General features: G+C 42.9%; 1 protein-coding gene and 1 pseudogene across 1 annotated transcript in view; one reads left to right on the forward strand and one right to left on the reverse strand.

Annotated features, from left to right (window-relative positions):
• Positions 1 to 26,502, reverse strand: part of Appbp2 (amyloid beta precursor protein binding protein 2) — a 68,177-nt gene that overhangs the window by 22,047 nt on the left and 19,628 nt on the right. The window contains exons 3-4 of the mRNA XM_004664533.2: positions 18,368 to 18,519; positions 12,918 to 13,041 (exon numbers count right to left, since the gene is read on the reverse strand). Of these exons, the coding sequence (XP_004664590.1) occupies positions 12,918 to 13,041; positions 18,368 to 18,519 (276 nt within the window). The remainder of the gene's footprint in view (positions 1 to 12,917; positions 13,042 to 18,367; positions 18,520 to 26,502) is intronic.
• On the forward strand, positions 10,985 to 12,078 carry LOC123463420 (annotated as a pseudogene).

Below are 26,502 nucleotides of genomic sequence, written 5' to 3' on the forward strand. Positions count from 1 at the left end.
AGTTCACACTAGGGCTGGAGAGATGGCTTAGCGGTTAAGGAGGTTGCCTGCAAAGCCTAAGGACCCAGGTTTGTTTCCCAGTACCTACATAAGCCAGATGCATGCCCATTCTCTATCTGCCTCTATCTCTCTCCATCAAATAAAAATATTTATAAAGAAGTTCACATTGAAATTTTAGGAATACGCCAGCAATCAATATAGTCAGCTTAGTGAAGAACAACAATCTGAAATGAGAACCACTTTAAAATGAGTTTAAAGTTATGCAATCATAAAGATTTTCTTTTATCCATTCTTGTTCATATACTAATGTGGACTACATTTCATTTATTATCGTATAAGTATCATATCTGGGAAAGTTACATATGTCTAACTCAAAATGTTGTCCTGAAGTTCTGGGTTTAAAGATGTGAGGCCCCATGCCCCGCTACCTTCCATTGTTATTTAGGATCTGGACTGATAAGTCAGTGGTTACGAGCTAGCATGATGTCCTTAATTTTTTTGTTGTTGCTGTTGTTTTTGTTTTTGTTTTTCGAGGTAGGGTCTCACTCTGGTCCAGGCTGACCTGGAATTAACTCTATAGTCTCAGGGTGGCCTTGAACTCATGGCGATCCTCCTACCTCTGCCTCACGAGTGCTGGGATTAAAGGCGTGCGCCACCACGCCCGGCATGACCTTAATTTTTTAAACGTTTCTCTGTCTAACTTGTTTGAATAGACATGTTCTATTAACTGGATCTTAATAGATGTCTTATTGTTCTGGCTTGTGTGCATGTGTAACGTGGGAGGTGTGTATGTGGTGTCTTATATCCTTTTGTGGTAAGAGGCACTTGCCTATGGTAGCCAGCCAGAGCAAGGTGTTGGATATTCCACTTCGTCATTCTTCAACCTGGTCTTGTTTTGAGCCAGAGTCTCTCTATGGACTCTGGAGCTTACGGGGCTGTGATAACTCTCAAATCTCTGCTCCCTTGTGGGACTGGGGTTACAGCATGCCATGCCAGGCCTCAGAGTCAGTTCTCCAGTACAACAGATGTTTTTGACTGAGTGTCTTCTTCCTCTGGCCTCTGCACACATGTGCAAAGGGCACAAGCATTTGCACACCTACATTTACACTGCATACATTCATCCCACAAGTTTTGTGTGTAATGTACATGAATGCTTTTATGTGTATGGGCATGTGTCTTCTTTAGGTACATGTGTCATGTACAGGCAAGAAACTGACAGGTATTTTCCTCAACTATTCTTTACCATATTTTAAAATATTTTATATTTATGGGGGTGGGGAGAATGCACACACCAGGGCCTCTAGCCACTGCAAATGAGCTCCAGATGTATGCGCCACCTTGTGCATGTGGCTTACGTGAGTACTCGGGAATCGAACGTGGGTCCTTAGGCTTTGCAGACAAGTGACTTAACCGCTAAGCCATCCTTCCAGCCCTTCACTTTATTTATTGAAATATTTTATCTTTATTTATTTGAGAGAGACAAAAAAGCACGGGGGTGGCAGATAGAGAATGGGTGTGCCAGGGCATCCGACCACTGCAAACAAACTCCAGACACATGCGCTACCTTGGGCATCTGCCTTACGTGGGCCCTGGAGAAATGAACCTGGGTCCTTTGGTTTTACAGGCAAATGCCTTTATTGCTAAATCTCTCCAGTCTATAAACAAAAAAAGTTAAGAAGGGCTGAAGAGGCTGGGGAGATGGCTCAGTGGGTGAAGGGCTTGCATCCAAGCCTAAGAACCCGTATTTGTACTCTGCACACCTGTATACAAAACCAAGCACAGGGCTGGGACAATGGCTCAGTTGTTGAGGTGCTTGCTTAAAAAGCCTGACGGCCAGGGATCAAGTCCCCAAGAACCCTGTAAAGCCAGATGCACAAAGTGGCCCATGCATCTGGAGTTACTTTGTGGTGGCTAGAGTCCCTACTGTGTTCATTCTCTCTCTCTGAAATAAATAGCTGGGTATGGTAGCATACGCCTTTAATCCTGGTACTCGGGAGGCTGGGTTATAAGGACTGCCAGGAGTTTGAGGTCAGCCTGGAGCTACAGAGGAAATTCCAGGTCAGCCTGGGCTAGAGTGAGACCCTATCTTGAAAAGAACGAAAAATATCACTATTAGAAATATAAAGTTGAGCCAGGCGTGATGGTGCATGCCTTTAATCTCAGCACTTGGGAGGCAAAGATAGGAGGATGGCTTGAGTTCAAAGCCACCCTGAGACTACATAGTGAATTTCAGGTCAACTTGGCCTAGCAAGACTCTACCTTAAAAAAGAAAAGAAAAAACAAAAAAGGAGTTGAGGTCAGGCATGGTGGCGCATGCCTTTAATCCTAGGACTGGGGAGGAAGAAGTAGGAGAACTGCTGAGTTCAAGGCTAGTTGGGAAGGGGTGAGTTGGGGGAGGGGGAACTACCATGGTTTATTGTCTATAATTATGGAAGTTGTCAATAAAAAACAAAAAAAAAATTCTGGAAATTATTTAGTAACCAGCACACTGATGGGGTAACAAATTATTTATGCAAGAAAGGCACAGCTTGGTATTTTTTCTAGTCCCTACTGAAGGTCAAGTGAAACAAAAGGGCAAATCAAACACATGGAGACTTTCTGCGGACTGCATGTCCATCTGGCCTGACACTAAGCAGGATGCAAGATCCAAGAGACTTCTGGTCCTATGGTTGGGCCTATTTTTAAAAAATATAACTTTCTCATTTGCAAGGAGAGAGAGGAAGGGAGGGAGGGGAAGGGGAGAAAGGGAGGCAGAATGGGCACACCAGGGCTTCTAACTGCTGCAAACGAACTCTAGATGCATGTGCCACTTTGTGCATCTGGCTTTCCGGGAGTTACTAGGGAATCAAATCATTAGGCTTTGTAAACAAGCAACTTAACCACGAAACAATCTCTCAAGCCATTCTTTGTGTGTAGAGAGAGAGATTGTGTATTTGTGAGTGTGGGCATATGTGGAGGTCAGAGGAAAAGCTCAGGTGTTGGTAACCATCTCCTACCTTGTTTGAGACAGAGTTCCTTGTTTGCCACTATGCAAATCAGACTACCTGGCTTTCAAGCTTCTGAGGAGTCTCCTGTCTCCTTCTTGTATGAAATTTCGGACTTGTGCTACCACGTTCAGTTGTATGTGGTTTCTGAGAACTCAAAGTAAGGTCCTCCCATTTGCACAACAACCACTTTTATCCCCAGGGCTGTTCCTCAACCCAGAAGCAACAGCATTTTATTTTCATGTTTCACAAGAACATAAAAAGATAAAGTTACTGTATAGAACTACTGTTTAACAGCTAAACTATTCATAATTTAGAAATAAATACATTGTTATTATGTTTATAAATATATTTACTCTAAGACTGGGTAAGATTAACAGTAAAACGTGACTGGGTATGGCAGCGCACACCTTTAGTCCCAGCACTGAGGAGGCAGAAGTAGGAGGATCTCTGTGAGTTTGAGGCCAGCCTGAGACTACACAGTGAATTCCAGGCAGCCTAGGCTACAAGTACCTACTTAGAAAAAACAAAATAGGTGGGTGTGGGGGCACACTCCTTTAACCCCAGCCCTGGGGAGGCAGAGTATTGCCATGAATTCAAGGCCACCCTGAGACTACATAGTGAATTCCAGATCTTTGTGGGCTAGAACAAGACCCTACCTTGAACCCCCTCACCAACCTCAAAAGCAAAAGAAGTACCTGCATTAGTAATGAACCTGGGTTTCTAGAGACAGACTGTAACAAGTGTGACTCAATTAATGGGTTAACCCCTTGATTTGTTCCTAATGTGATAGCATTACTGATATGTGATAAGAAGGTAAAGCATGTGGATTTGAGTGGAATACCCATGTCAAATGCCAGGCATGGCAGAACATACCTGTAATCCTAGCTCTGGGGAGGAGACAGATGAATACCCTGGAGCTTGGTGGCCAGCCAGTCTAGACTAATTGATGAACTTCAGGCTAGAAACCCTGTCTCAAAGGATAAGAATGATGGCTGATGTTGTTTCCTGGCATGCACATACACATACACACATGTGCTACTTTTTTTAAAGTAGGAGGTAGGGCCCACTTGGAGGAAGTAGATCACTGTAACATATTTTTGGGGGCTGTATCTTGCCCTGGCCTTCTCATGTAGCCTTTGTTCAGACATGGTGTAAGCTACTCCAACATGCTTCTGCCACCATGATGTTTCGCTGAAGTGCATGGGACCAAGGAACATTGACTAAACCCCTGGAACAGTGAGCCAAAATAAATCTTTTCTCCTTTAAATGATTTACACATTTAGTTAAGACAATGAAAAAACAACTATCATACATTGAAGGAAAACTTAAGGAAATGAATCTCTCACCTACGTATCTTTTTCTAAGACTAGCTACCATCTTAGGAATAAATTCTGGGTGCAGCTCAGTGGCTGGTATGCAAGTGAATAAGATCTGTACGTCTGGGGGTTCAATTCTCAGCATAAAAGAATAAGAAGTATATGGTGGCACATACTTTTAGTCCCAGCACTCGGGAGGCAGAGGTAGGAGGATCGCCATGAGTTTGAGGCCACCCTGAGACTACATAGTGAATTCCAGGTCAGCCTGGGCTAGAGTGAGACCCTACCTTGAAAAAACAAAACAAAACAAGAAAGAAGAAACAAAAAATGAAAATAAATGGATTGTATGGGAAAGGCTAATGAAAATAGAGACTTAATATGGGCTTATTTTCAATTGTTTAAAATATTTTATTTATTTGTGAAGGGGGGAGGAAATGGGCACAGCAGTGCCTCTTGCCACTGCAAACAAACTTTAGATGCATGTGCCATTTTGTGCATCTGATTCTCCATGAGTACTGGAGAACTGAACCAGGGCAGTCAGGCTTTGCAAGCAAGTGCCTTTAACCACTGGACCATCTCTCTAGTCGCTATCTTCATTTTTTTGTTTTTCTAGGTACAGTGTTATTCTATCTAGCTCAGGTTCCCCTGGAATTCACTATGTAGTCTCAGGGTGGCCTCAAACTCATGGCGATCCTCTTAGCTCTGCATCCACGACCAGCTGTATTTTCAATTTTTATTGTGACAAAATGTGTAAGACAATTGCCAATGAACTTTTCTCTGCTTTTTTCTTTTGAGACAGGATCTCACTATGTAGTCGAGGCTAATCTCTAACTTCTGATCCTTCTTCCTATGCCTTTCAAGGGCTGGGATTACAAGTATGTGCTTCCACACCTAGCTGGAACCATTCCTAAGTGTACAGTTCAGTATCACTGATTCTACTTAGCATGTTATGCAGCCACCACCACCATTCAATCCCAAAACTTTTTCATATCCCAAACAGAAACTGCCATCATTAAGCAACAATTCCCCATTCTTCCTTATCCTCTAGCCCTTTGTTACTTTTAATCTACTTTTTGTTTCTTTCATTTATTTTTCTTTTTATTTTTGGCCAGATAGGGCCCTGTTTCTCACTCTAGCTCAGGCTGATCTGGAACTCATTCTGTAGCCCCAGTACTGGAATTAAAGACATATACCACCATGGCTAGCCCTTTTAATCTAGTTTGTATCTCTATAAATTGCTTCTTGTAGATATTTTATGAACATGTATTTTTTCCTCACCTCACAGAATAAAGCAGGTTCGCCTATGTTGCAGCACACACCAGAACCAGTTAAGTAATTCAATGTACATACAAACAACTGCTCATCTACCTATCTATGAATAGACATCTGGATCATTTTCACCTGCTGGCTCTCGTGTACATGGCCGCAGAATCTCGAGTCTTCACTTTCTATTCATATGGGCATACACTTTGGAATGAAATTACTGGGTCGCATGGTAATTCTAAATTTAGCTTTCGAGGCAATGCCAGACTGTACTCCACAACAGCTGCACCACTTTACACTCACACGAACATGGGCTTTCCCCATGCTCTTCATCCTCACGAGCATTTATTTTCTGGTTTTTGTTTTGCTTGGTTTTGTTTTTACAGTGCTGGTAATTGCTCCCAGAATGTGACACATGCTTGAGGCAAGAACTCTTACCACTGAGCTAATGTCTTTAGCCCCCTTGTCCCTTTAAAACTGGATACATTCTTGGTACATATAAACTGTTATCTGTGCTTGCCTTGGAGTTTTCTAATGGCTGATTCTATTTATCTTTTCATATGCTCCCTGAAAACTTATATATCTTCTTTGGAAGTCCCTTGCACATTTGAAAAATTGGGTCATTTGTTGTTTAGCTGTAATTCCATTTATTTATTTATTTATTTATTTATTTTTGAGGTTGGGCCTCACTCTGGTCCATTTGGCCCGGAATTAACTATGTAGTCTTAGGGTGGCCTCGAACTCACGGCGATCCTCCTACCTCTGCCTCCCAAGTGCTGGAATTAAAGGTGTGTGCCACTACACTGGCTCTTCCTTTTATTATATTTTTTTGGTTTTTCAAGGTAGGTTCTCACTCTGGCTCAGGCTTTCCTTTTATTTTTTTAAAATATTTTTATTTATTTGCAAACGCACACACATAGCTCTAGAGAGGAGGGAGGGAGGGAGGAAGGACATGAACTTAAATGTATTGGTGCTCCAGGGACTCCTGCGACTGCATATGAACTGCAAACAAACTCCAGACACATGGGCCACTTTCGTGTGTCTGCCCTTACATGGGTACTAGGGAATCAAACCCAGGCCATGAAGCTTTACAAGCAAGTGCCTTTAACTACTGAGCCATCTCTCCAGCCCCCAAGTCTCATTTTTTATCGTAATCATAGTCATCTTCCTCTTTTTGTTTTTCTTTGTTAGTTTGGTATGGTTACAGAAAATCACTGTAAAATGTAGCAGACATTGTTGGCTCCCTGAGAGCCATTCTTGCTCCTCTTGCTTGGAGACAGAGTCTGAATTTATTCAGGCATTAACTTCTTTCTCATAGGAATCAGGAATGATTCTTGATTAGCTTAAACTAATCAGAGTGTAGGCATATAAATCTCCTTGCCAGTGAATGACTCAGAAGTTACCAATGACCTGTCACTCTGGCTTATGACACTTTATGCTAGGTGGTTTCTGAGAAAGGTTTTCCTGTCTTTAAAAAAAAAAAAAAAAGTGCTTGAGAGGTGGTCATGGTGGTTTACACCTTTAATCCCAGCAGTTGGGAGGCAGAGATAGGAGGATTGCCTTGAGTTTGAGGCCACCCTGAGAATACATAGTGAATTCCAGGCCAGCCTGGGCTACAGTAAGACCCTACCTGGAAAAACCAAACAAACAAAAAAATACTTGAGAAAGGAGTCTTCTGCTAGACAATGGTATCTCAAACCACTGAATGATATTTACAACTTGGAAGATTGAAGAGCTAGCCAAAGACAAAACCAGTAAACAGAGGATTAGCCAGCAGATAGACTGAAAGAACTGAGTTTCTGGATAATCTCCACAAATTCTGAATTAACATACTCTAGAGGTAACTGATATTATATTAGTCTTCATATCAAATTCCTTGTATTGAAGCCGGGTGTGGTGGCGCACACCTTTAATACCAGCACTTGTGAGGCAGAGGTAGGAGGATTGCCATGATTCAAGGCCACCCTGAGCTAGAGTAAGACCCTACCTCAGAAAACAAAACAAACAAACAAAAAAAGTTTTTTGTATTGGGCTGGGCAAATGTCTCAGCAGTTAAAGGTACTTGTTTGAAAAGCCTGCTGGCCTGCGTTCATTTCCCCAGGGCCATGTAAAGCCTGAAGAGTTTGGCAAAATACTCTGGCATAACCACATATACACATGTACATAAATAAAAAAGTTTGTAATTTCAGGATACACAGATTAGGGAAGTGTCTGTCTTATTTGCTATACATAGCCTTCAGACCATTTTATAAATTATATATTCTATTACAAATATAACTTTCATATCAACTCACAGTCTCCATTTTGAATTATTTACTCTTAACAATTTTAGGTGGTGTTTCCTCTTAGAAAAATATAGCTATATTTTTTAGCCACTACATATCTGTAAGGTCATGTCCTCAAGAATGTTGGCTTCTATGAGTTTCCTGACCTGTGTTTCAAGTAAACCTTGCTTTTCCAAAGACTTAAATTTTTCAAAATGATAAGGCTTTAAAAACATGATCTAACAGAAGACTTTGTAAGACAACTTTACAGGACAATGTTTCCAGGGGGATAGGGATGGGAGACAGAGGGAAAAAAAAAAACCAAAAAACTTATCTTAGATTTAAGAATATTTGGTACTGAGAATTTCAATTTCAGTTCTATATTATTTCTAAAACTATTTTTTGGTTCATTTTTATTTATTTATTTGGGAATGACAAAGAGAACTCCAGACGCATGCGGCCCCTTATGCACGTGGCTAACGTGGGTCCTGGAGAATCGAGCCTCGAATCGGGGTCCTAGGCTTCACAGGCAAGAGCTTAACTGCTAAGCCATCTCTCCAGCCCCCCCCCCCCTTTTTTTTTAAATTTGGTAGGGTCTCACTCTAGCCCAGGCTGACCTGGAATTCACTATGTAGTCTCAGGGTGGCCTCAAACTCACAGCGATCTTCCTACCTCTGCCACTTGAGTGTTGGGATTAAAGGCGTGTGCCACAATGCCCAGCCTAAAACTTCCTTTTATCTCCAGTTTGGGGGAAAATCCTTAATTAAACCTTTTTACAAACTTTTACTTAATTCTTCATTTTCAAACTACTCAATTTACGTATGAGACAAACTTTGAATATTTTCCTCCAATAAGCACATGGCAACACCTTGGTATTTGAAAGTTCGTTTGTCCTAAAAATTGGTAAGGTGCAGTATCTTCTCTCAGTAAATGAGACACCATTTTGTTCTAATTCAGATTTAACTTTGGATTTCAGGAAATTAAATTACACAAAACTGAGGCTCTCTTTCATCCAGATTCAAGTCCCTGCCTTGCCCCTAAAGGCAGTTCCAAAGTTCCTTTCTTCATTTAAAAACAAAAGCCAGAGCTGGGTTAGTGGTTATGGTGCCTGTCTGTAAAGCCTAAGGATCCAGGTTCAATTCCCCAGTACACATGTAAGCCAGATGCACAAGGTGGTACATGCATCTGGAATTCCTTTTGCAGTGGCTACAGGCCCTGGAGCATCCACCCACTTCTTTGTGCCTCTCTTTCAAATATAAATAAATAATAATTTTTTAAAAAGTCAGCTGCACATGGTGGTGCATGCCTTTAATCCCAGCATTTGGGAGCAGAGGTAGGAGAATCCAGCCTGGGGACTACAGAGTTCCAGGTTAGCCTGTGCTAGAGTGAAACCCTACCTTGAAAACAAATAAAACAAAATGCCAGCCAGGTGTGGTGGTGTACACCTTTAATCCCAGCACTTTGGAGGCATAGGAGGATGCTGGTAAGTTCGAGGTCAGCCTGAGACTGCATAGTGAATTCCAGGTCAGCCTGGGCTATAGCAACACACTACCTCAAAAAACCAACCGAGGGCTAGAGAGATGGCTTAGAGGTTAATGCACTAGCTTGCAAAGCCTAAGGACCCATGTTCAACTCTCCAGATCTCAGGTAAGCCAAAGGCATAAGGTGACACATGTTCAAGGACACACATGTGCACAAGGTGGCACACACATCTGGAGTTCGACTTCAGAGGCTGGAGGTCCTGGCATACCAATTCTCTCACATTCTCTCATAAAAAAATTAAAATAACAACAAACAAACAATCAGGGGCTACAGAGATGGTTTAGCGATTAAGGCGCTTGCATGCAAAGCCTAAGGACCCAGGTTTGATTCCCCAGTACCTACATAAGCCAGATGCACAAGGTGGCAAATGTATCTGGAAATTGTAGGCAGTGGCTGGAGGCCTTGGAGCACCCAATTTTCCTCACTCTCTGCCTCTCTCTCTCTCAAATAAATAAATATTAAAAAAAAAAAAAGTCCAGACAGTGTGATGGGTTATACTGTAACCTCTGTATCTTAGGCTACACAATGAAACCCCGTCTCAAGAACGGGAGGGCAAGCCTGAGTTCAATTCCCCAGCACCCACATAAAGCTGGATACAAAGTGGCACATTTGTTTGTAATTGCAAGAAACCCTGGTGCATGAACACTAAAGAAAATCATCTGAGCCTGGCATGGTGGTATACGCCTTTAATCCCATCACTCAGGAGGCAATGGTAGGAGGATTGCTGTGAGTTTGAGGCCAGCCTGAGACTACCTAGTGAATTCTAGCTCAGCCTGGGCTTGAGTGAGACCCTACCTTGAAAAACCAAAGAAAATCTTCTGGAGAGATGGCTCAGCAGTTAAGGTGCTTGTCTGTAAAGCCTAACAACCCTGGTTCAATTCCCCAGTACCAACATAAAGCTGGATACACAAAGTAGCATATGCACCTTGAGTTTGTTTGCAGTGGCTAGAAGCCCTGGCATGCCCATACACACACACACACACACACACACACACACACACACACACACACACTACGTATGTATCCCTCTGCTTAAAGATAAAGGGCTGCAGAGATGGCTAAGGGCCCAAGTTTGACTCTCCAGGTCCCATGTAAGCCAGACGCACAAGATGATGCAACTGCACAAGATCACACATGTGTATAAGGTGGTGCATGTGTCTAAAGTTTGACTGCAGTGGCTGCACGCCAATTCTCTCTCTCTTTCTCTCTCACATTAAAATAAAAGGCCAGTCTGTTGGGCTTGCCTCATAAAATAAAATAAATAAAATAAAAATAAGTAAGCAAATAGGTTGGAATAAGTTACTGGTTAAGATGCTTGCCTGCAAAGCCTAAGGACACAGGTTCAACTCCTTAGACGTGGGACGTAAGCCAGACACACAAGGTGACACATGCATACAAGGTCTTATGTGCACACGTCTGGAGTATGATTGTAATAGCTATAGGACCTGGTGCAACTCATTCTCTCTCTCTTAAAAAAAGAGCTCCAGCTGAGCAAACCCTGAGGACAAAAGCTGCCGGCAAGCGTGGTCTCGCACATCCCAGGCCACTGTATAATTTGTGAGCTACCCAACTGGTGCATTTTTGCAGTTAAATCTTGTGTGTCTTCCCCACCATGGCTCAGCTCCAGGCACACCTTTACACTGAAAACAAGAAATACACAGTAGATGATGTTCCCTTCTCAATTTCTGCCACTTCCAAAAATGCCGACCTCAGTAGCATCATTAATAAACTACTGCAGGCCAAAAACGAGTTGCACAAGCATGTGGAGCTTGATTTCCTTATCAAGGGCCAGGGTCTGTGAATGCCCTTGGCCAAGCACATGGAACTGGAGAACATGCCATTGGAAGAGGTTGTGGAGCTAGAGTATGTGCAGGAATACACCGCACCCCAGCCAGAGCAGTGCATGTTCCATGATGACTGGATCAGTTCAATGGAAGGGGCAGAGGAATGGATCTTAACTGGAGTCTTAAGATAAGACTTCTCCAACCTGGCCGTTAGAATGAAAGTCAGTAATGACTATTGCGGGACATACAGATGGTGTGAAAGATGAGGCTTGGATAAAAAAGATAGCTTGTCTCGCTGGCTCTGAGTGCCTCTGTGGGTCAGATGATCCTCCTGTGGGAGTGGAATGTGAAGAGGAACAGGGTGAAGGTCTACCCTGCTGCAGAGGTCATGCCGGAAGCGTGGACTCCACAGCTGTTGGTAGCTCAATTTCCTCAGTACTGCGGTCAGACGCTGAAGAAATCAACAGTGTGTCTCGGGACCACAAAGTTAAGAGTGTGGGATGTTGAGTCTGGAGGTCTTAACTCAACTTTGTCAGGAAACAAAGTGTTTTAACTGTATTTCCTATTCCCCACTTTGTAAACACTTGGCATCTGGAAGCGCAGATAGGCATATCAGACTGTGGGACCCTCACACTAAAGATGGTTCTTTGGTGTCACTGTCTATAACCTCACGTACAGGCTGGCTCACATCAGTGAAGTGGTCTCCTACCCATGAACAGCAGCTGATTTCAAGCTCTTTAGATAATACTGTCAAGCTGTGGGATACAAGAAGTTGCAAGGCTCCTCTCTATGATTTGGCTGCTCATGAAGATAAAGTCCTAAGTGTGGACGGGACAGACCCGGGGCTACTTCTGAGGGAGGAGCGGACAGTAAGCTGTCCTCCTACAGATGCTCTCCTACTACTTCCCATGTGGGGGCGTGACGAAGACGGATAAAATGCTTTTTCTTGTTGGGATTTTGTTTTGTTTTTTTGAGACTGGTGGAGTCTCACTATAATGCCATAGACACTATAAATTAAACTGGTAGAGAATCTAGCTTACATCGTTAACACAGAGATGGACAACATCCTTTTAAAGTTTGCATAATGGTTCATCCTTCATAATAGGGAACATTTTACTATCATTGTGTCTTTCTTTTGTGTATATAATATTATAGTATATGGCCTATATTCTCTACCTTATGTAGAATCTTAAACGGGTTTAAAATTTTAAAAAAGAAAGAAAAAAAATCTTATGGTGAAGCATGCTTTTAATCCCAGCACTCAGGAGACAAAGGTAGGAGGATCGTTGTGTGTTTGAGGCCTCCTTGAGACTAATTCCAGGTTAGCCTGGACTAGAGCAAGACCCTACCTCAAAGAAACAACAAACAAACAAATAAATAAAAATAAACATAGGGGATGGCTCAGTAGTTAAAATCACTTGCTTGCAAAGCCTGCTGGTTCAGGTTCAATCAAAATCCCCAATACAGTACCTGAGTGGTGGCTTAGCAGTTAAAACGCTTTACTGCAAAGCCAAAGGACCCAGGCTCAATTCCCCAGGACCCACGTAAGGCAGGTACACAAAGTGGCACACGCGTCTGGAGTTCATCTGCAGTGGCTGCAGGGCCTAGAGCATCCACTCTCTTTCTCTTTGCCTCTCTCTCTTTCTCTTATAAATAAATAATAAAATATTTAAAAGGAAGAATATACAGAATTCTGAGCCAAAATTACAAATGCATTAAGTACCATTACAAAACCTAATTGCAGGCTCTGTCCCAACTTACCGTACACAACACTCCACTGCACGAAACCAGTGAAGCATCTCATCATGTAGAGTACACAACTGAAGGCAAGACAGAAAAACCTTTTCAGCATCACTGTACCAGCCTGCATCTGAAAGAAAGCCACCTGAAGAACAAGAAAAATAAGTAACTTTACGTAATTCAAAGTGTTTGAAAACTAAAGTGACATGCCTATTATCACTTACCTAAACTAATAAAACTCCATAATTATTATTATTATGTGTTTAAAGATAGGGCTGGAGGGATGGTTTAGTGGTTAAGGTGCTGACTGCAAAGCCATACGACTCAGGTTCAATTCCTCAGGACCCATGTAAGCCAGATGAACAAGGTGGCACATACATCTGGAGTTCTTTGGCACGGGCTGGAGGCCCTGGTGAGCCCATTCTCTCTCCTTCTCTCTCACAAATAAATAATTGAGAAAAAAAAAAAAAGTTTAAACCAAAATGTGCCCAGCATGGTGGTGCATGCCTTCAGTCCCAGCACTTGGGAGGCAGAGGTAGGAGGATTGCCATGAGTTCAAGGCCAGCCTGAGAGACCACTTAGTGAATTCCAGGTCAGCCTGGGCTAACAAAAAAACAAAAACAAAAAACCTGCCCAACATGGTGGCATATGCCTTTAATTCCAGCACTTGGAGGCAGAGTTAAGAGAACTGCTGAGTTCAAGACCACCCTGAGACTATTACAGTTAGTCTAGGCTAGAGAGATTCTACCGCGGAACCCCCTCTTATCCCTAAAAAAAAAAAAAATCCCAAACCAACACTCTTGTGTATCTGACTTATGTGGGTTCTAGGGAGTCGAACCTGGGTCTTCTGGCTTTGCAGGCAAGTGCCTTAACCACTAAGCCATCTCTCCAGCCGCCCTCCAAACCAACACTCTTGCAGACACAAAAGGCCTGGATATCCATGACCTCATAGTGCCTGGCACTACCTATACAAAGACCATCATAATAGGAGGAAAAGATGATGACATCAAAACAAAAGAGACTGGTTGAGAGAGGCAGGGAATATGATGGAAAGTGGAGTTGGAAGGGGAAAGTGGGGGAGGAGGGAATTATCATGGTTTATTGACTATAATTATGAAAGTTGTCAATAAAAAAAAATTTAAGGAAAAAAAAAAAAAAAAACCAAGCTGAGGATCACTGTGAGTCCAAGTCCAACCTGAGACTACCCAGTGAATTCCAGGCCATCCTGGGCTAGAGCAAGAGCCTTCCTCAAAAATCCCCCAAACAGGTTTGAACCCTCTAAGACTACTCCATAGCACAAGGGCTAACATTTTCTAGCTAATGAGCTAATAAGGTCTCACGTGTTTACGTGTGTTTCACTGGAGCTGGAGGACCTCACACATACTGAAGGAAGACAGAAGAAAGCTAGAACCTTTTAGGCAGTTTCAGTTAGAGACTGAGGCACAGGGAGACACCTCGCCCTGACACAAGAACAGAACTTTCCACAGTAATGGAACTTATGTCTCATCAAGACTGATCTACAGTGCCTCCTGCTGTCCACAGTCTAGTGTGCTACCTAGACAGACGGCCCAAATGGGCTGGCTCAGGTGGGCTGGCCCTGGGGTCCGTCCTCCAAATGTACAAACCAACTGGGTCTTCCCCTTGCATATAAAGGCTCTCATCTTTTTCCCTGCCTGGGCCTCTTTCCTCTTTGTGGAGCTCTCTCAATTCCCTCTTATCTCTGCTTGCATATGCATGTGTCTAGCTTCCCCTTCACTCAGCCTTGCTGGGCTGGAGGGGAGAGCACAATACTGTATCTTGATCTGGGATAACTTTTCTGCTGGCATCTGCTTTATAGTTCAGTGTCTTCTCACTTTGATTACATATGCATGGTTTTTCTCTGGTTTCTGAATCTTCCATGTGTGTATTTCCCTTACATTCTAAATCTTCCATGTGGGTGCTCTCAATTTCTCCAGGCCTGCCACCTGTGTAATTTTCTTTCTTTTTTTTTTTTAAATATTTTTGTTCATTTTTTTATTTATTTATCTGAGAGTGACAGACACAGAGAGAAAGACAGGTAGAGGGAGAGAGAGAGAATGGGCGCGCCAGGGCTTCCAGCCTCTGCAAACGAACTCCAGACGCGTGGGCCCCCTTGTGCATCTGGCTAACGTGGGACCTGGGGAACCGAGCCTCGAACCGGGGTCCTTAGGCTTCACAGGCAAGCGCTTAACCACTAAGCCATCTCTCCAGCCCTGTGTAATTTTCTTAATCTTGGGATAACCATGAGTGTAACTCTTCATTTCTCCTGAGTCCTCAGGCTTCACAGGCAAGTGCCCTAACTGCTAAGCCATCTCTCCAGCATGAGCTAATAAATTCTAATTATTTTAATACTTCCATCTTGCACCATACACCAAACTTTTCAATTACCCTATGTCATACTGCAAAAGAGGTAAGAAATGTGGACTTCTTGGTGTAATAGCAGATCACAAACATCACTACAATAGGAAAGCTTACTCATCTCATTTAGCAACCAAATGAATTACCGTCTTCCAGGAGCCCTAAATTTGTTGTTTGTTGAGATAAGCTCTCACCATGTAGCCCAAGCTATCCTCAAATGCTCTGTGTAGCCTAGGCTAGCCTTGAACACATAACCCTCTTGGCTCCGCCTTGTAAATGGTGGGATTACAGGCATATGCTACATTCCTAGCCAAAGATCCTAATGTCTTGGACATTACTTCCTCAGTATTATCCATCTCCTTTGAAGCTCTATTTTGTTCAGTGCCTTGTCAACTTGCTTAGGCTGGTCTCAAATTCACATTTCTCCTGCCCCAGTCTTCTATGTAGATAAGATTACAGGCACCTACCACCATGCCCACCTTTTATTGGAGTACCTTTGACCTCTATAGTGGCTAGCACTCAATCCATTTTTACTACACTATGCAAATAATTGTATATTATGGTAACCAGTCTACATGAATCCTCTTATTTAATTTTCATAGCATACCCTCAACTTAAATGCTACTAAAGCATCAACTAAACAGATAAGCCCAGTGATACCTTTATTTATTTTATTTTATTTTTTGGTACAATGGCTAACAAGCTTCAGAAGTTCTCAGGTCTCCGCTTTCTACAGGACTGGAGAATTACAAGTGTGTATGGCCATGCCTAGCTGGGTCCTAGGGAATTGAACTTGGTGAATCAGGCCCTTTCAGCCCTTCATGTTTGCACAGCAAGTGCTCTTACTCACTGAGCCACATCCCCAGCTTACATACTTATATTTAATTAAACCTAATATAGTCAAACACTTGTTTTATTAATTAGAACTGTGATTTATTTACAACATTCTAGAACCCTCGCCAAAAAAAAACTAGCAATCTTCTACTTATCACCAAACAGGATATGCTAGCTACTGAGTTATCTTTCTGTTTCAAACATTCTAGACCGTTTGATGGTGCTGAGGCAAGGGTCCTTCAAACACTTTTCTCCTTTGCCAGCTGGCTCCCTGCCAGGTTCTGCTAACAGGAAGTGCAAGAAAGGGATGCTGCAAGACTGGAAGGGCAAGAAGCACTCCTTCCTGCTATTGACAGGACACTCCAGGGTATGAGTCTTTCCTCTGGCAGTGGCAGTTCATTCCAGGACACAATAGTCACTTCCAACACTTGTAAAACCAATTTCACAGTACCTTGTCAGCAACAGCTAACAAGCTGCTGCTACCTTAGACCCATTTTCCATAGGACCCCCTTTTCATGGCTGAGGCCATAAAAAGCTAAGGATATCTCAGCTCCATAAGAACACTCAAGTTCCCAATTTACTATCATTCCAATCCCTTCTCTTAGCTCCCTGTAATCCCAACTACATGGAGCCAGTACTGTTTGTGAACACTCTAGGGTTCCCTGTTCTGGCTTTTCAGTTTGCTAATCATGGTTAAAAATTCTTGTTTAAAAAATATATTGGCCAGGTGTGGTGGTACACACCTTTACTCCCAGCACTCAGGAGGCAGAGGTAGAAGGACTGCCATGAGTTTGAGGCCATCCTAAGAATACAGAGTGAATTCCAGGTCAGCCTGGACTAGACTGAAACCCTACCTTGAAAACAAAAACAGACACACAAACACATACTGTTAGCCAGGCATGTGAGTCTGAGACTAGCCTGAGATTGACTACAGAATGAATTCCAGCCTGTGCTAGAGTGAAACCCTACCTCAAAAACAAAAACAAAAAACAGGGAATAAAAAGAAGAAACACAAAGTAGATGGATTATTGCCTGATATGGAAAGGGAATGAGGAACAAATGCTAATGGCTGCTGGTTTCTTTTGGAGGTGATGTTTTAAAATTTGCAGTGATGTTTACAAAGTTCTGTGAATGTATGAAAATCCACAGAGGGGCTGGAGAGATGGTTGAGTGGTTAAGGCATTTGCCAGCAAAGCCCAAGGACCCAAGTTTGATTCCCCAGTGCCCACATGGAGCCAGATGCTCAAAGTGATGTATACATCTGGAGTTCATTTGCAGTGGCTAGAGGCCCTGACACTCCCATTCTTTCTATCTGCCTCCATGTCTCTCAAATAAATTTAAAATACCATAAAACCACTGACTGGAAAGATGGTTCAATGATAAGTCTGCAGGACTCAGACCTAATTCCCCAGTACCTATATAAAGCCAAATGCACAAAGTGGCACATATGTCTGTAGTTCATTTGCAGTGGCAGGATGTCCTGGTACGCTCATTCATATTTTCTAATAAATAGATAAAACATTACAAATGTCATGAAATATTAACCAGTATTTTTTCACCCTGTATGTATAGCATAAAACTTTTCCAGAAAGCTTTTATTTTTTCCTTGACTTTTCTATTTTCCAGATAGGGTCTCAGTCTGATCCAAGCCAATCCTGGAACTCACTCTGTAGTCCTAGGCTGGCCTTGAACTCTCAATGATCCTCTTATCTTTGCTTCCTAAGTGCTAGGATTAAAAGCATGCACACCATGCCAGGCTTCCAAAAGTTTATATATTTATGTTTTCACTATCCTTACATCTCTATGATAATTCAAAATAACAATTCATCTTACAGATAGGAAAAACTGAGGCCACAAGATTAAGTCTTGTGCCATAGCAAACAGTAAGGAGGTGAAAGAATTTAGTGACAGCATGACATGATAAAAAGATGTGTGTTTGGATACAGAGACAGGATGCTAAATTTAGCTCACTAAAAGCTATGTGACTTGATCCAGTTTGTCAACTTTTCTGAGTATTTCCTCATATGTAAAATGCTATTAATGCTATCACTTTGCTGGAATGCCAGGGGGATTTAGGAAGCTACCCCTGAAATACCTACTACAGTGATTGGCATGGACTTAGTGCTTAATAAATCACACTTGGGTCTTCTGATAGCTTCCTCAAAATCTGCTGTGTAGCCTTTGGGAAACTGCTGGAGGAATCCTTTATTGTTAGCAGAATCCATTACAGAATAAGCCTCCTTTATTTTACCATTACTTACCTAAAACAAAGCCAACCTGAATGGCTTTCTCCTTTACTGCAGCATCTGATTCTGCTATGTAAGAGCACCGTCTGCTGAATGAATAGGCCAAGACTGAAGCAACTTTAACACCATGATCCATCAAAGCCTGAAAACAATGATGAAGCAAATGTCTGAAAGAGAAAGGAAAGGTTATTTTATACAGGCAGCTTTTGTTTGTCCTTTTAGAAACTAGATGTTCCCTATTAAAAAATGTTCCCACAGCCGGGCGTGGTGGTGCACACCTTTAATCTCAGCACTCGAGAGGCAAAGGTAGGAGGAGCACCCTGAGTTCGAGGCCACCCTGAGACTACATAGTGAATTCCAGGTCAGCCTGGACCAGAGTGAGACCCTACCTCAAAAAGAAAAAAACAACAAAAAAAAAACCCGGAATCTTGGGGCTGGAGAGATGGCTTATTGGTTAAGCGCTTGCCTGTGAAGCCCATGCACCCTGGTTTGAGGCTCGATATCCCAGTACCCACATAAGCCAGATGCACATGAAGCCAGATGCACATGTGTCTGCAGTTTGTTTGCTGGAGGCCCTCCCTGCCTCTTTCTCTGTCTGTTGCTCTCAAATAAATAAATGGGAAAAAAAAATGTAGCATGTAGGCACTTGCCTGCAAAGCTTTTGGACCCAAGTTCAATTCCCCAGGATCCATGCAGAGTCAGATGCACAAGGTGGCACACACATCATCATTTACTTGCAGTGGCTAGAGGCCCTGGCACGTCCATTCCTCCTCCCCCACCCCCCGCCGGCTTCTTTCTCTCACCTCCCTCAAATAAATAAATGAAAATAAAAGGGCTGGAGAGATGGCTTAGCAGTTAAAGCACTTGCCTGCAAACCCAAAGGACCCAGGTTTGATTCCCTAACACCCACATAAAGCCAGATGTACAAGGTGGTATATGCGTCTGGAGTTCATTTGCTGCAACTGGATGCCCTGGTATGCTCATTCTCCCTCTGCTTCTTTCTCTCTCTCTCTCAAATAAATGAATAAAAATAAAACTATTTTTAAAAAACTGTAGCTTGGGGCTGTAGAGATGGATTAATGGTTAAGGCATTTGCCTACAAAGTTTAAGGGCCCAGGTTCAATTGCTCAGTACCAACGTAAGCCAGATACACAAGGTGGTGCATGGGTCTGGAATTCATTTGCAGTGGCTAGAGGCCCTAGCATGCTCATTCTCTCTCTCACCATTTGCCTCTCAATCTCAAATAAATAAATAAATAAACAAACATTTTTTTTTTAAATGTAGTTTGGTATCTTTACTCAGGGATCATCCTGTACTACTCAGGAAAACCATGTCGCATGTAACAATAAGTTAAAGTTAACTTTTAAAGCCAGCATTAAAAATCAGTTACAAGAGCCGGACATAGTGGTGCACGCCTTTAATCCCAACACTCAGGAGGCAGAGGTAGGAGGACTGTCATGAGTTCGAGGCCACCCTGAGCCTACATAGTTAATTCCAGGTCAGCCTGGAGCAGAGAGAGACCCTACCTCGAAAAACCAAAAAAAAAAAAGAAAGAAAAACAATCAATTACACCTCAACACTTAGAAAGACAACCTAAAGCTTGCTGGGGTGGCATATGCCATCCTAGCACCCAAGAGGTGGAGGCAGGAGGATCAGGGCTACATGAGACTGACACACACAACTGAAAAACGAAAGCAAAATAAACAACAAAAAAAGATAACTCGCCCAGCGTGGTGGCACATGTGAAGGCAGAGGTAGGAGGTCAGCCTGTGCTAAAGTGAGACCCTACCTCGAAACAAGACAAAACAAAAAGATAACCCAATTAAAAATGGACAGCAGTTTGGAAAATATTTCTTCAAAAAGATATACCAATAGCCAATAAACACAAGATAAGATGCTTATTGTCATTAGTGATTAATGCAAAGCATATCAAAACCACAATGAGGCTGAGTGTGGTGGTGCTCAGGAGGCAGAGGTAGGAAGATCATTGAGTTCAGGACCACCTGAGACTACACAGTGAATTCCAGGTCAGCCTGGGCTAGAGACCCTGCCTTGATAAAACAAAACAATACAAAAAAAACACAATGAGGGCTAGAGAGATGGCTTAGCAGTTAAGTCGCTTGCCTATGAAGCCTAAGAACCCATATACAACTCCCTAGATCCTATGTAAGCCAGACACACAAGATGACACATGCCAAGGTCACACATGTGCACAAGCTGGCACACACATGCCTGGAGTTTAATTACCATGGCTGGAGGCCTTGGTGTGCCAATTTCTCTCTTGCTCTTACTGTCTCTCATAAAAAATAAAAATTTTTTTAAAAAGACAGAGTCTACACTACCAGATCAGTTCTGTATCTTGCCAGCCATGGCCCAGAGAACATTGCAGAAGAGGGGGCTGGATTTTAAGAGCCTCAGGGTAAGTAGGAATAGCCTGAGACAACATGTTTCCCTCACCCCTGCAGAAACTGACTATATGACCTCTTGGTTGCCACAGTGAGTATCAGTAATCCTACCAGAGACTTTTAGCAGAACTGGGGAAGGGATCGAAGGGTACGACCATTTTATTTTAAAAAACCAATAAAAAAGTGGCCCATATTATCTAAAATTTGTTAGCAGTGGTAGGAGGCCCTGGGAGACATACACATAAATAAGCCAGGCACACAAAGGTGAGGCAAGTACAATGTTGCATATGCCCACTAGGTGGTTCAAGTGCTTGGAGTTCAACTGCAGTGGCTGAAGCCCTGGAGAGCTAATTCTCTCTCTCTCTCTAAAATTTAAAAAAAAAAAAAATTAGCCAGGCGTGGTAGGGGAGGCAGAGGTAGGAGGATCACTGAGAGTTTAAGGCCTCCCTGAGACTGCATAGTTAATTCCAGGTCAGCCTGGACCACAGTGAGACCCTACCTCAAAAAAACAAAAAAAATTAAAAGGTATTGACTAGATGTGGAAAAACTGAAATCCTTACACATTTGTAACGGGAAAATAAAACAGTGCAACTTCTATGAAAAAAGTTTCATGAAAAAGCTAAACAAAACTGGATGTAGTGGCACATGCCTTTAATCCTAGCACTCCAGAGGCACAAGTACAAGGATCACCATGAGTTTGAGGCTACCCTGAGACTATACAGTGATTCCAGACCATCCTGAGTTAGAGTAAGAGCCTAGCGCAAAAACAAAATAAACAAACAAAAAAACCCCAACTCTACAGAATATGGGGCATAGTGTCACACACCTTTCATCACAGCACTTGGAAGACAGAGGTAGGGGGATCATCATGAGTTTGAGGCCACCCTGAGACTAGACAGTGAATTTTTAGGTCAGCCTGGGCTAGAGTGAGACCCAACCTTTCAAAACCAAAAACCAAAAACCAAAACCAAAACCAAAACCAAAACAAAAACAAAAACAAAAACAAACAAACAAAAAAAAAAGCTAGGACTGGAGAGACAGCTTAGCAGTTGTTTTCCAGAGAAGCCAAAGGACCCAGATTTGATTCCCCAGCACCCATGTAAGCCAAATGCACAAGATGGTGCATGCGCCTGGAGTTTGTTTGCAGCAGTGAAAGACCTGGCACGCCCATTCTCTACTCCCACACCCATCTGCCACTTTAAAAAAGAAGAAAAAGGCCTGGAGGAATGGCTTAGTGGTTAAGGTGTTTGCCTGCAAAGCCAAAGGACCCAGGTTCGATTTCCCAGGACCCAGATGCACAAGGGGGCACATATATCTGGAGTTTGTTTGCAGTGGCTGGAGGCCCTGGTGCACTAATTCTCTCTCTCCACTCCTCGTTATCTGTCAAACAAATAAATAAATAATATTTTTTAAAAAAAGAAAAAGCGGGCTGGAGAGATGGCTTAGCGGTTAAGCGCTTGCCTGTGAAGCCTAAGGACCCCGGTTCAAGGCTCGGTTCTCCAGGTCCCACGTTAGCCAGATGCACAAGGGGCGCACACGTCTGGAGTTTGTTTGCAGAGGCTGGAAGCCCTGGCGCGCCCATTCTCTCTCTCCCTCTATCTGTCTTTCTCTCTATGTCTGTCGCTCTCAAATAAATAAATTAAAAAAAAAATTAAAAAAAAGAAAAAGCTAAAGAGGGGGGCTGCTGGAGAGATTGCTTAGCAGTTAAGGTGCTTGCCTGCAAAGGACCCATGTAAGCCAGATGCACAAGGTGGTGCTTGTGTCTGGAATTTGCTTATAGTAGCTAAGGTACTGGAGAGCCAATTATCTCTCTCTGAAATAAATAAAATAAATTTATTAATATTAATATTAAATAAAAATTTATGGTGTATGCCTTGAATCCAAGCACTCAGGAGACAAAGGTAGGAGGATCGCTGTGAGTTTGAAGCCACCCCAAGACTACATAGTGAATTCCAGGTCAGCCTGGGCTACAGTGAGACCCTACCTCGAAAAAAAAATCAAAGGTATTGGTAAGATGTGAAAAAATTGGAAGCCTTACACATTTCTGATGGGAAAATAAAACAGTGCAGCTTCTGTGGGGGGAAAAAAAAAAGCTCATCAGAATATGGGGCATGATGGCACATACCTTTAATCCCAACACTTGGAAGACAAAGGTAGGAGGATCACCATGAGTTGAATTTTTATGTATTTATTTTACAGAGAAAGAGGGGGAGAGAGAGAAAGAACATGGGCGTGCCAGGGCCTCCAGCCACTGCAAACAAACTCCAAACACATGTGCCCCCTTATGCATCTGGCTAACATGGGTCCTGGGGATTAGAACCTGGTGGTTTTTCAGGCAAACTCCTTAACCACACTAAGCCATCCCTCCAGCCCCAAGTTCAAGGTTTTCTGAGGTAGGGTCTCATTCTAGCTCAGGCTGACCTGGAATTCACTATGTAGTCTCAGGGTGGCCTCTAACTCACAGTGATCCTCCTACCTCTGCCTCCCAAATGCTGGGATTAAATGTGTGTCTCATCATGCCCGGCTTTATTTTCGGTTGCATTTTAAAAAATATATTTTTAAGTTTTATTTATGTTTTGAGAGAGAGAGAGAGGAAAAAAAAAAAAGAGAGAAAGAGGGGGGAGAGAGAGAAAGAGAATATAAATGGACACACCAGGGCCTTTAGCTGCTGCAAACAAACTCCAGACACATGTGCCACTTTGTGCATCTGGGGAAATTACTCAGTGTTAAAGGTGTTTGGTTTGCTTGCAAAGTCTTATTCCCAAACATATGTGTAAAACCAGACACAAAAAGTGGTACAAATGGCATGTTTGTAGTAGCAAGAGACCCTGGTTTGCCCATATATACACATACGAAAAGATTTTTAAGGGCTGGAGAGATGGTTTAGTGGTTAAGGCACTTGCCTGTGAAACCAAAGGAACCAGGTTTGATTTCCCAGAACCCATGTAGGCCAGATGCACATGTGTCTGGAATTCGTTTGCAGTGGCTACAGGCCCTGGCATGCCCATTCTCTCTCTGCTTGCAAATAAATAAATAAATAAAAATTTTATTTTAAGAAAGGGTTTGGGGCTGGAGAGATGGCTTAGCAGTTAAGGTGCTTGCCTGCAAAGCCAAGAGATCCTGGTTCGATTCTCCAGGACCCATGTAAGCCAGATGCACAAGGGGGCGCATGCATCTGGAGTTCATTTGAAATAGCTAGAGGCTCTGGAGCACCCATTCTCTCTCTCTCTCTACCACTTTCTTTGTCAAATAAATAAAATATATTTAAAAACAAACACTAAGCGTGGTGTGGTGGCACATGCCTTTAATCCCAGCATTCGGGAGACAGGGGTAGGAGGATCACTATGAATTCGAGGGCAGCCTGAGAATAATAGTGAATTCCAGTTCAGCCTGGATTAGACAAAGACCCTACCTCAAAAACAAAACAAAACAAAAAACAAAGGATTTTAAAAACTATAATTTAAATGGTAAATTTTATGACATTTATGTGCTGTACAGCACAATCTTTGGGGAAAAAAAGATTTTGCTGCTGACTATGGTGGTAATCAAGAAATGAGGCAGGGGGGCTGGAGAGATGGCTTAGCGGTTAAGCGCTTGCCTGTGAAGCCTAAGGACCCCGGTTCGAGGCTCGGTTCCCCAGGTCCCACGTTAGCCAGATGCACAAGGGGGCGCACGCGTCTGGAGTTCGTTTGCAGTGGCTGGAAGCCCTGGCGCGCCCATTCTCTCTCTCTCCCTCTATCTGTCTTTCTCTCTGTGTCTGTCGCTCTCAAATAAATAAATAAATAAATAAATAAATAAATAAATAAAAAAGAAATGAGGCAAGGGCTGGAGAGATGGCTTAGCGGTTAAGCGCTTGCCTATGAAGCCTAAGGACCCCGGTTCAAGGCTCGGTTCCCCAGGTCCCACGTTAGCCAGATGCACAAGGGGCGCACGCGTCTGGAGTTCGTTTGCAGTGGCTGGAAGCCCTGGCGTGCCCATTCTCTCTCTCTACCTCTATCTGTCTTTCTCTCTATGTCTGTCGCTCTCAAATAAATAAATAAAAAATGAACAAAAAAAAAATTAAAAAAAAAAATGAGGCAGGATGATTGCTTGAATCTAGTATTTCAAAGCAAGCTTGGGGCATGGAGCAAGACCCTGCCTCAGAAAGGCCAGATGTGGTGATGCAATCCTGTAATCCCAGCACTAGGGAAGTTTAGGCAGAAGAAACACTGTGAGTTCTAGGCCTGCCTGGGCTACACAGCAAGATTCTGTCTCAAAAAACTGAGGGAGAGTTTCACATAGTGGTGCATGTCTTTAATCTCAGCAATGATGATGCCATATAGGAGGATCTCTTTGAGTTCAAGCCCAGTATGAGCTAAACAAGTGAGTTCTAGGTCAGCTTGAACTCATTTGAGGCCCTACTTCAAATGCAGATCCTAACTACAAATGTCTAGACTTGTGAGTTGGAGTAAACTTGGTAGTAGAGTAAGCTAGAAAGAAGGGAAGGAGGAGAGGAGAGGGCTTAAGGGGATGGTATGGTATATATGTAGGTAGATGAACAGATTACTGGGGGTGCAATGGCCTAAGTGAGGTCAAGGGAAGAGACTGAGTAAAGGAAGGGTGGGAAGATGTTGATTAAAATAAGAGAGACTGATTGAGAAGGGGAGGGGATGTGATAGTGGAGTTTCAAAGGGGAAAGTGGGGGGAGGGAGGAAATTACCATGGGATATTGTTTACACTTATGGAAGTTGTCAGTAAAAAAAATTTAAGATGCTGAGCTGGATGTGGTGGCACATACCTTTAATCCCAGCACTTGGGAGGCAGAGGTAGAAGGATCAGAGTCTGAGGCCACCCTGAGACTACATAGTTAATTCCAGGTCAGCCAGGACTAGAGTGAACCCAACCTTGAAAAACAAAAAAAAAATTTAAGATGTTATGAATAAGCCTTACAGAAACCTTTTTTTTTTTTTTTTTTTTTTTTTGGATAATGGCACACCCCAAAGCCATAGATTGTTACTAGAAAATTTCAGTGCCAGGGATGGGATACCTTCCAGTGAGTTGTTGGCCTGATGCCCCCAAAATTACAGGTCATTGCCAACTCTCTTTCTTGTTTCCCACCAGAAATAGATGGTAAGACCCTATTGCTGACGACTCCACATGCCTGTGCTGCAAGGTCACTGAGAAATCAAGCTGGAGCTGAGCTGAAAACCTCCTCTGTGTAGAGCAGCTGACACAAAGCTGGAAAAAGCTGGACAGCATGCAGCTCTATGGGAGACAGAAGTCATCAGCGGTGATAAACAACAGCAGACATTACAAGCCTTAAGTTTGGCCAGCCAGGCCAAATGACCAAATGGGTAACGTGTCTGTTATGGGGGAAACCAACCACTCCCTAATTGGACTGGAGGCCTGTTCCATGGGAAGGAATACATACCTGGTACTGAAAACCTAGTCAAAAGCCTATTGGGGGGGGGGGGGGTCATGAGCCCTAGGGGTTTAAGACCCACTGTCATCTGGCTAAATGTATGTACTACGCTCACCAAACTGCCCGGTAAGCATTTCTCTTAATGTTCATACCCATCTATTAATGCTACTCTCACTTTTGGCTACAGAAGCTTTTCTTTTCTGATGGCAGGGACCTTGGGATGACTCAGAAGGCACCATAGAGCTAAGAAGTACTACCTAACAAGACCCTCCTAATAGGAGGAAAAGATGACATCAAAATACATCAAAATAAGAGAGAAACCAGGGCTGGAGAGATGGCTTAGC

This window comes from Jaculus jaculus, chromosome 9 (assembly GCF_020740685.1).
Source record: "Jaculus jaculus isolate mJacJac1 chromosome 9, mJacJac1.mat.Y.cur, whole genome shotgun sequence".
NCBI lineage: Eukaryota > Metazoa > Chordata > Mammalia > Rodentia > Dipodidae > Jaculus > Jaculus jaculus.